This window comes from Otolemur garnettii, unplaced genomic scaffold (assembly GCF_000181295.1).
Source record: "Otolemur garnettii isolate 467f Iridium unplaced genomic scaffold, OtoGar3 scaffold00036, whole genome shotgun sequence".
Lineage (NCBI taxonomy): Eukaryota > Metazoa > Chordata > Mammalia > Primates > Galagidae > Otolemur > Otolemur garnettii.
Genome location: NW_003852431.1, coordinates 10,614,019 through 10,623,873, shown reverse-complemented (window position 1 = coordinate 10,623,873; position 9,855 = coordinate 10,614,019). Strand labels below are relative to the sequence as shown.

Genomic DNA, 9,855 nt, shown 5'->3' with positions numbered 1-9,855 from the left:
GAGTCTCATTATGTTGCCCTTGGTAGAGTGCCGTGACGTCACAGTTCACAGCAAACTCAAACTCTTGGGCTTACGCAATTCTCTTGCCTCAACTTCCCAAGTAGCTGAGACTACAGGCACCCAAAACACCCAGCTATTTTTTTGTTGCAATTGTCATTGTTTAGCTGGTCCAGGCTGGGTTCGAACCCGCCAGCTTCAGTGCATGTGGCTGGCGCTGTAACCACTGTGCTACCGGCGCCAAGCCATGGCTGCTTCTTATCACTTGTGGCTCAACATCAGGTTACCTCCTCAGTGAGTATTTCCTTGGGAGGAAAAATTACCCTTCCCAAATCTGTACTCTTATCCTGTTTTGTTTTATTTTCTTTATAATACTTCTCATTTTGTGAAATCTTACTACTTTGCATGTTTACTTGTTTACCTTGTGTATTTTACCATGCGAATGTCAATTCTGTGAGAGCAGGAACATGTCTGAAGCACTAAGAATGGTACTTGGTTCATTAGGAGCTTTCAACATACTTGTAGTTATGAATTGGAAGAATGAATAGATATTTTTGGAGCGGGAGATGGAGTCTAATTTTGTTGCCCCAGGTTAGTGTGCCATGGAATCATCCTAACTCACACCAAACTCCTGGGTTCAAGAGCTCCTGCTGTGTCAGCCTCCTAATGGCAGGGACACAGCTACCCACTCGATGCCTGGCTAATTTTTCTATTTTTATTAGAGATAAGGTCTCACTCTTGCTCAAGAGTGGTCCTGAACTTTTGAGCTCAAGGGATTCTCCCATCTCATCCTCCCAGAGTGCTAGGATTACAGGTATAAACCACTGCACCTGGCCTAAGAATGAATAGATTTTAAAAGGCTGCTCTCCTATTTCAGAAAATCTTTCTCAAAATTATCTTTAATATGCTCACGAATCTTTTCCTTAATTATTTTCATGAGCGTTATTCTCTCGCATAAGGTGGTTTGTTTTCATTATAATTGTGAGGAAAATATATAAATAGAAGAATTGTGTATTTTATTGAAAATGTTATTGAAACAAAATCTGCTTTCCTGTAACTTCCTCCAGTTGTCCATCAGTCTTCCTAGGACAACATACAGAGGAAACCTAATTGCTGTTCTTAGAAACTTAAAACAAGATTTTTCTTTCGGCTCGGCGCCTGTGGCTCAAGCGGCTAAGGCGCCAGCCACATACACCTAAGGTGGCGGGTTCGAATCCCCAGCCCGGGCCCGCCAAACAACAATGATGGCTGCAACCAAAAAATGGCCAGGCGTTGTGGTGGGCGCCTGTGGTCCCAGCTACTTGGGAGGCTGAGGCAGGAGACTGGCTTGAGCCCAGGAGTTGGAGGTTGCTGTGAGCGTGATGCCATGGCACTCTACCCAGGGGGACAGCTTGAGGCTCCGTCTCAAAAAAAAAAAAAAAAAAGTTTTTTCTTTCTTTAAAGTTGGAGAATATTGGCGGAAATATACACGTTTTATTTATATATATTCTTTGTTTTTATACATGTTGAGTCAAAGTTATGTCCTTCATAAGCATGTCCTTCACCCAAACACTGTGCACTGTACCTTTTAGCTGTGAATTTACCCATCCCCCACCAGCTTGATATTCATTGGAATTTACTTCCATGTGTACACTTAAGTGGTGACTGATTAGTTCCAGTTGGTATTGAGTACAAGTGTTTGTTTCTCCATTCAAGTTATTAAAAACAAGATTTTTTGAGACAAGTTCTCACTATGTTTCCAGGCTGGCACTGAATTCTTGGGTTCAAGTGATATGCCTCTGTCTCCCAAGTAGCTGGGACAATAGGCGTATGCCACTGAGACCAGCTCCCAATTGTACCTTTATGAGATTACTAAAGTATCTGGGGACAAGGATCATTATAATTTAAGTCTTTGAATATGCCTAGAAACTTTACTTGTGATGTGTTCTAATATCGTTCCTGGTCACCTTCCTTTAGTCTCTTTTTAGTTGGGCATTGACTTTGATAAAATATGATATATTCAATGATGAATAATCTATGTTGATTAGAAGGGGCTGTTATATTATCTTTCTTTTAAAGCAACCTAACATTGTATCATTTTTTCGTTGACAGTTCTGTATTGAGCTTGCTGTAAAATAAACCTCAGGCCCTACATAAAATGTTTTCAGTGTTTCCCTCTTCTGTACCTAACAGTTTCATTTTTTTTTTTTTATTCAGTCTCTATTAAAATTCATTTTTGCTAGTTTCCAAGCTGCCTTCTCATTTTGAGTAGTGACCCAGCTCTGCACTGTCAGGATAAACTGCTCATTTAACTATTAGCTATTCTTCTAGTTCTGTATCTAGCACTTAGTACTGGTATACTCCTATGGATAGTAATATCAATCACTTACTAGATTAGTAACTTATACCATAATACAAATCATTAGGAATGAGACAGAATCTATGGCTATTAAAGAGCAGGCTATTAAAGACCAGAGGAAATGCCTGCAGGACAAATTTGAAAGGAAAGTGAATTTTATCTTTCTATTTTGAAACCTTTATAGAATCAGAGTTTTTTGTAGTTTGTTTTTTTTTTTTATTATTTATTTATTTATTTTATTAAATGATAGCTGTATACATTAATGCAAACATAGGGCACAGTGTAGTGTTTTCATATACAATTTGAAATACTTTCATCAAGCTGGTTAATATAGACTTTATGTCATTTAGTTTTTTGGAGTTTGGCTGTCACCTAAAGAATGAGGAGGAATTAATTATAAGTTAGGGGCAGGGACTAACAGGTTTTTAGATAGAGCAGTCTGGTTTGCATTTAAAAACCTGGAGGGAAAAGATGGTTGTACACCTTTTGAAATGTATTCTTGGAAAGTTCATTGTGGTTAAAGTTAGAGACCAAGGGACAAAAAAGATAGAGCAAGGAGAGAGAGAGAGAGAGAGAGAGAGAGATATGAAGCTAGAAAAGCAAATAGATGCCTTATCTTCCAGAGCTTTGCCTGTGAATTGTGGCAGTTTGACCTTGAAAAATAACTCCCACACTCAGTTTCTCATAGTAAAAGGCTACAATGAAACTCGTTTGGCCCATGGCAATAAAGGTAAAGCTGGAAAGTTTCTAGCTTCTCACACACAGGGGTCTCCGAAAATATTTCCCAATAATTTTAAATATTCTTTATCTGGTGAAAATTTTGTCCTTGGACCATAGAATAAAACAAATAAGTTAAAAAAATAATAAGTTGACTAAAGATTCTCTAATGGGCATGTATTATAATTTTTTAATTATTTCTCTTGATCAGCCAAAATTTCGTGAGCTAATCACTAAATCTGATCACTTTTTTTTTTTTTCTGGTTACTCTACTACTGAGTATACTAGAAAAGCCAAAAGACTGGTATTAAAGCTTATGAAATCTTTTACTCTGCTTGAGAGGAACAGGATGCTTCTAATTAAGTGTGTAGAGATGGCTTTGCAAATCCTTCTAGAGATAATTTTCTTTACATAGTCTGGAGAGATTTTCTCGATAAAGTTTTAAGACTGTCATTTTGGTTTTTCTCTCATAGTTTTGTGAATTTAAAATGTGTATGGGTATGAGTTCTATAGATTTGTTACTTATTAACCATATAAAATTATAAAATAATGTATCTTTAAAATTAAAAATTGGCATTACATCACCCACTCTACCTGCTATTAACTGTAGAAAATTTCCTTCTTTCTCTATTTCCATATAGTTATTTTAAACACAGGTTTTTTTTAATTATAAAAGTAGGACATTTTCATAACTTTATTTTTAAAGTGAGAGGTAGAAGTTGAAGGCCCTCTTCTTCACCATTTAATTATAAAAGTAGTCATAACTTTATTTTTAAAGTGAGAGGTAGGAGTCGAAGGCCCTCTTCCTCACCATTTCTCTACTTTGCAGAGATAGTTACTCTTAACACTTGCTTTTCTTCTCTGTGTTCCTATCATGACTTCCAACGAGTCTGACTCATGACAATTTAAAGTCAGAGGATGGAACTAATGTATTTAACAAATATTAATTGAATTGAAGTTTCTTATAGCTAACTCATTTGATTGTTGACATGAGTAAAGAGTATGATTCTGGTTAAAATGTCATCAGTTTATGATTTAATCTGCTGTCTAATCATTCCTTGTGTCCTTAGTTTGATACTAATCAGTCTCACTACAGTTGCTGCTTTTGGGTACTTTTTATCCTGGTACTTTTTATGCTTGTTAGCTTTGGTTGACATGGAATAGATTTGCAATTAAATGATTTACAGTACTCACCAATATTTTCCATACTTTTTCAATAAACTATTTGGTTTTATTTTTTATCTTTATTTTTGGAGACAGAATGTCACTCAATTGCCCTGGAGTTGTGTGCCATGGCATCATAGCTCACAGCAACCTCAAACTCTTGGGCTCCAGTGATTCTCTTGCCTCTGCCTCCCAAGTAACACCTGCCACATCGCCTAGCTATTTTTTAGAGATGGACTCTTGCTCTTCCTCAGGCTCATCTTGAACTCCTGAGCTCAAGCAATCTGCCTGCCTCGACCTCCCAGAGTGCTAGGATTACAAGCATGAGCCACTGCTCCTGGCCCTAATAAAATATTTTAATTGTTACTTTTAGTTTGTGGCACAGATATGAAATTGCTCTGTTAATGTACCATTTTGTTTTATGATGTAATTTATAACAGTGTGACTTTGGGGGGTACATAAAATTAACAAATTCTCTTATTGAGGTTCATGATACTTTTCCTTGATGGTATGCTTTTTAGGGCCATTAGTCCTAATGCAGGTGGTATTCTGAGTTGATGAAATGAATGCCAAGTTTTAGATTAGGACCCAAACGTATCTTTTCTACCTTATTAACTCGACATAAATGAAAACAAATATATGTTAAATACTCATTGTAAGTAGGCTTACCCAAAGTATGTAAGCATGCAGATGACTAGGTTGAAGGTACTCTGAGTTATAAACATTTGACAAATATGAGACATGCGCTTATGAACAGAGGCAATTACAGGTAAAAGGTAAATGCACCTGTTCCAGCTTACATACAAATTTAACTTAAGAACAAACCCGCAGACCTCATCTCTACTAAAAATAGAAAAACTAGCTGAGCATTGTGGCACCTGCCTGTAGTCCCAGCTACTTGGGAGGCTGAAGATTGCTTGAAGTTTGAGGTTGCTGTGAGCGATGCTGCCATGGCACTCTACCAAGGGTGACAGGATGAAACTCTTCGTCAAAAAACAAAAAAGAACAAAGATACAAAACCTATCTCATTTGTAACCCAGGGACTGCCTGTCTGTTAAAGTTACAATCTGTAGTTGGTTCAAGAAATATAACTTGGGTGTCTGTGGTTCAGCCAAGTACAGTGTTAGGTGATGGGATTTAAAAAGTTGAATAAGAGTCTTTTTCCTTGACTTTGCGGTCAATTTTTATCCTTTTTGATTTCTAGCTAGACCTGCATATTGAAAAGGGCATAGACTAGGAAGATTGAGGAAGTGGAGAAGAGAGAGGGAAGTAGTTTGGAGTGCTTCAGTGACCTTTATTGAAGTCTGGAATCATGAATCAAAATCTGGTGAAGAATGGATATAATGTAGAGAAGTCCATTGATCTCCACACTCCAGACTGTTGGAGGGAATGTGACTCGCTCTACTACTAGGCCTTTTCTGTCAAGAAAAGTTTTTTAAATCAGTATATTTCTTGTTAAACATACCTATGTTTGTTTAATGACAAACTTATTTTTGACCAATGACAATATCTTTAAGATTCTCTTTTACAAGCAGAGAAATAGTTGCCCTTTAAACAGAAAGGTCTAGTCCTGGAGAACTCAAATACATGTGAGATAAAAACATTGTCTACATTACATTGCATGGCTTCCATTGGTTTTGCAAGACCTCATTTGATGATCTAAGTATGGGTGGTCTATTTTCAGGGAGAAACACTTAGGGCACCCTATGTCTGTTTTTAATTTTAAAATTTCAGATAATGTTAAACCAGTAGATACTATAATGTATTCTTGAGGTAAGATGTAATAATGCATTTTTAATATGATTTTTGTTTCCTCTGTTCCTTTTTTCTATCATCTAAAACTTATTTTCTGATTACATACAAAATTTTTTTTCAGTTTTTTATACAACTATTCTACATATTGTAAATTTATTGTGAAATCAACATTATTATCTTTTTGCTGATGTGATAGATTAATATCTGACATTTCAATTTCCTATGAAACTTTAAGAGGTGTAAAAATAACTCATCTCTGTGTGTGTGTGCGCGCGCGCACGTTTTGAGAGGAGTCTTGCTCTGTTGCCCCTGGGTAGAGTGCTGTGGCACATCATCATAGCCCAGTGCAACCTCAGCTCCTGAGCTAAACTATTTTTCTTGCCTTGGCCTCCCAAGTAACTGGGACTCCAGGTGTGTGCCGCCTCATGTGGCTAGTTTTTCTATTAGAGATGGAGTCTTGCTTTTGTTCTGGCTGTTCTAAAACTCCTGAGCTCAAGCAGGGCCTCCCAGATTGCTAGGATTACAGATGTGAGCCACCCCACCTGGCCTACAACTAATCTTTCCTTACATTTATTTTGTCAGATAGAAGAGAGGCAGTGAACTTGAGTCCGTTTCATTGTGTACTACGTGTCATGATGCCAATGGTTTACTTCTTATATCAAGCATTTTCACCCGAGTCACTTGGATTTTTTGACTTATGTACTCTTTGCTTAATGTTCTAAGTCTTAGCCATTAATCTGTCTTTAAACCTCAGACATCATTTTTGGTGAATAGGATAAGCTATATTGATCTGCTAAAATAATTTTTTATTTAATAAAACTTGAATGCCTCTCCTTAAAAATCAAGTGCTGGAGGAGGGGTGAGATGGCTCACACCTGTAATTTTAGCACTCTTGGAGTCTAAGGCAGGTGGATTGCTTAAGCTCAGGAGTTTGAGATCAGCCTGAATAAGAGCAAGACCCTGTCTCTATTAAAAATAGAAAAACTAGCTGGGTTTTGTAGCAGGTGCCTGTGGTCCCAGCTGCTTGGGAGGCCAAGACAAGAGGATTGCATGAGCCCAAGTTTGAGGTTGCTGTGAGCTGTGAGGATGCCATGACACTTTACCCAGGGCAACAGAGTGAGACTCTGTCTCAAAACAAAAAATGAAGTGCTGGAAATGAGTTTAAGGTATCAGCCATTTGGTGAAGTCCTGATTTATCAGTCCCAAAGTAATGGATTTTGAAAACAGTGGTTTTGTTTCACGTCATGACTTTTGAATGTTTGTTACATGCCATAAATAAATAAATTCCTATCTCTTTCTAACCTATTCATGGAAAACCTGCTTTACTGCATTCTTCCCCGTCAGCTTTAGAAATGTGTACTTGACAAATAAAAATTGCGTGTATCTGTGGTGTGCAATGTGATGTTTTAATATATGTTGTTCTACTGCATTCTTAATGAACATTTGTGTTTTAACTCCTTGACACGTATTAGTTATATAGTTCAAAGAAATTATTTCCCTCTTAGTACTAGGTATATTTGTTTTTTGTTTACAAACTAACATTCTACTGTTATAATTTTTTTCTTTTACCAGTTTCTCAAACAATTAGGTTTACATCCTAACTGGCAGTTTGTTGATGTCTATGGAATGGATCCTGAACTCCTTAGCATGGTACCAAGGCCAGTCTGTGCAGTGCTGCTTCTCTTCCCTATTACAGAAAAGGTAATTGCTTAGTAAGATATAATATATACAATTAAAAAATATTTTTTACAAACTTCTTACAAGATTTTTAGTAAATAAAATCTTTATGAACAAATGATCCCCTTCTTGCAAAAAATTAGTTTATCTGGGCAGTAAGGAAATCTTAAAAATGTCTTATTAATGAGATGATATTTAGACTTTGATTTATAGATTTATAGTAAAGCTGTAGGTTAGTCTATTGGTAAGCTCAAATATAGTTTAGTTGGCAGATATGGGATGTGTTATTTAAAAAAACTATTTTTAAAAGTTTGTATTTAAATTTAAATCTCCATATTTTAAACCTTTTTTCTAGAATAATGTACTAAAAAAGATGTGTATATGTATGTATATGTATGTAAGTATATGTATATATGTGCGTGTGTGTAGATATATGCAGGGTAGCCATAAAGTTTGTGTGCAAATTGCACACATATATACAGTGTATATACCTACATCCATACATAACATCTCATTAATTTTAAATCACACACAAACTTTATGGTCACCCTGTATAATGGACCAGAACTTAAAACTTTTTAAATACCTTTTTTTTTTGAGACAAAGTCTCACTTTGTTGTCCTTGGAAGCGTGTTGTGGTATCATAGCTCATAGCAACCTCAGACTAGAGCTCAGGCCTTCCTTTTGCCTCAGCCTCCCAAGTAGCTGGGACTACAGGTCCTGCCACTACACCTGGCTATTTTTTTTTTTTTTTAGAGCCCAGGTTTCACTCTTGGTCAGGCTGGTCTCAAACTCCTAAGCTCAGGCTACCTACCCACTTTGGCCTCCCAAAGTGCTAGGATTACAGGCCTGAGCCACCACACCCAGGTTAAATTAGCATCTAGTTTATATCCTTCTGCATTTTATGTATTTTACTTTATTTATTTTTTAGGGATAGCATCTCAAAAGAAAAGGTGGTGATTTCATCTCCTTTGGGTATATGCATGTATCCAGAAGAGGAATTGCTGGGTCATATGATAGTTCTAGTTTTAATTTTTTTTTCTTTTTTTGAGATAATCTCGTTCTGTTGCCCTAGATAGAGTGCTATGGTGTCATAGCTCACAGCAACCTCAAATTCTTGGTTTCAAGTGATCTCTTGCTGCAGCCTCCCAAGCAGCTGTGACTGCAGGTGCCTGCCACAACACCCAGCTAGTTTTTCTATTTTAATAGAGACAAGGTCTCTCTGTTGCTCAGGCTGGTCTCAAATTCCTGAGCTCCAGCAATCCACCTACCTTGGCCTCTCAGAATGCTAGGATTACAGGTGTGAGCCACCAGGCGGGCCCTATTTTTAATTTCTTTAGGGAAGTCCATACTCTTTTTCTATAATGATTGTAGTGATCTATATTCCCACCAGTAGTGTGCTAGGGTTCTCTTTTTCACACCCTCACTAACATTTATTATTGCTTATCTTTTTTATAATAGCTATTAATGGTGGTGTTTTGAATATGTCTTTTATAATAGTGCATACCAGCCAGTGAATCACAGGTAATGAGGTGATAAATTTATTTCTCTCTTGACATTTATGTCACTTGACCTTGTGTTTTATTGGGCAGGGCTATAATTACTTTTCCTTTTCCCCCTGTTCTTGCTTTGGATCATTTTAGGGTTTTTTCCTAAACATTAAATCTTGAGAAGTTATCAAATCTTATTTTAGATTGTCAACAGGAATGTTAACAACAAACTAAACTAAAACTGTATAAACTTCTTAGCGTAAGACTTTAATATGGGAATATCTCCAGTTTTTATCATACAAATTTATATGAATAAATTAATGTTGAGGTTTTCTCAAAATGTTATTTAAAATTTAATTTAGAACTGCATTCTTAAAATTCATATTTTGAATATAGATATATTTGTTTTATGAAGCAGTTTCTTTTCTTTTTGAGACAGAATCTTGCTCTGTCACCCCGGGTAGAATACAGCAGCATCATCATAGCTCCCTGCAACCTAAAGCCGGGGCTCAAGCCATTCTCCTGCCTCAGCGCCCCCCTAATAATTTGGGACTATAGAAGGGTACCGTTATGCCTTTTTTCTTTTTTTCTATTTTAGTAGAGATTGGTGTCTTGATTCCTCTCTAGCTCCTGAGCTCAGGCAGTCCTTCCCCCTTGGCCTCCCAGGGTGCTAGCATTATAGGCATGAGCCACCATTCCTAGGCTTGAAGCATTTTT

General features: G+C 36.8%; 1 protein-coding gene across 1 annotated transcript in view; it reads left to right on the top strand.

Moving 5' to 3' along the window:
- UCHL3 (ubiquitin C-terminal hydrolase L3) overlaps positions 1-9,855 on the top strand; it is a 56,541-nt gene that overhangs the window by 5,137 nt on the left and 41,549 nt on the right. Inside the window, exon 3 of the mRNA XM_003789722.3 lies at positions 7,544-7,672. Coding sequence (XP_003789770.1) covers positions 7,544-7,672 — 129 coding nt within the window. The remainder of the gene's footprint in view (positions 1-7,543; positions 7,673-9,855) is intronic.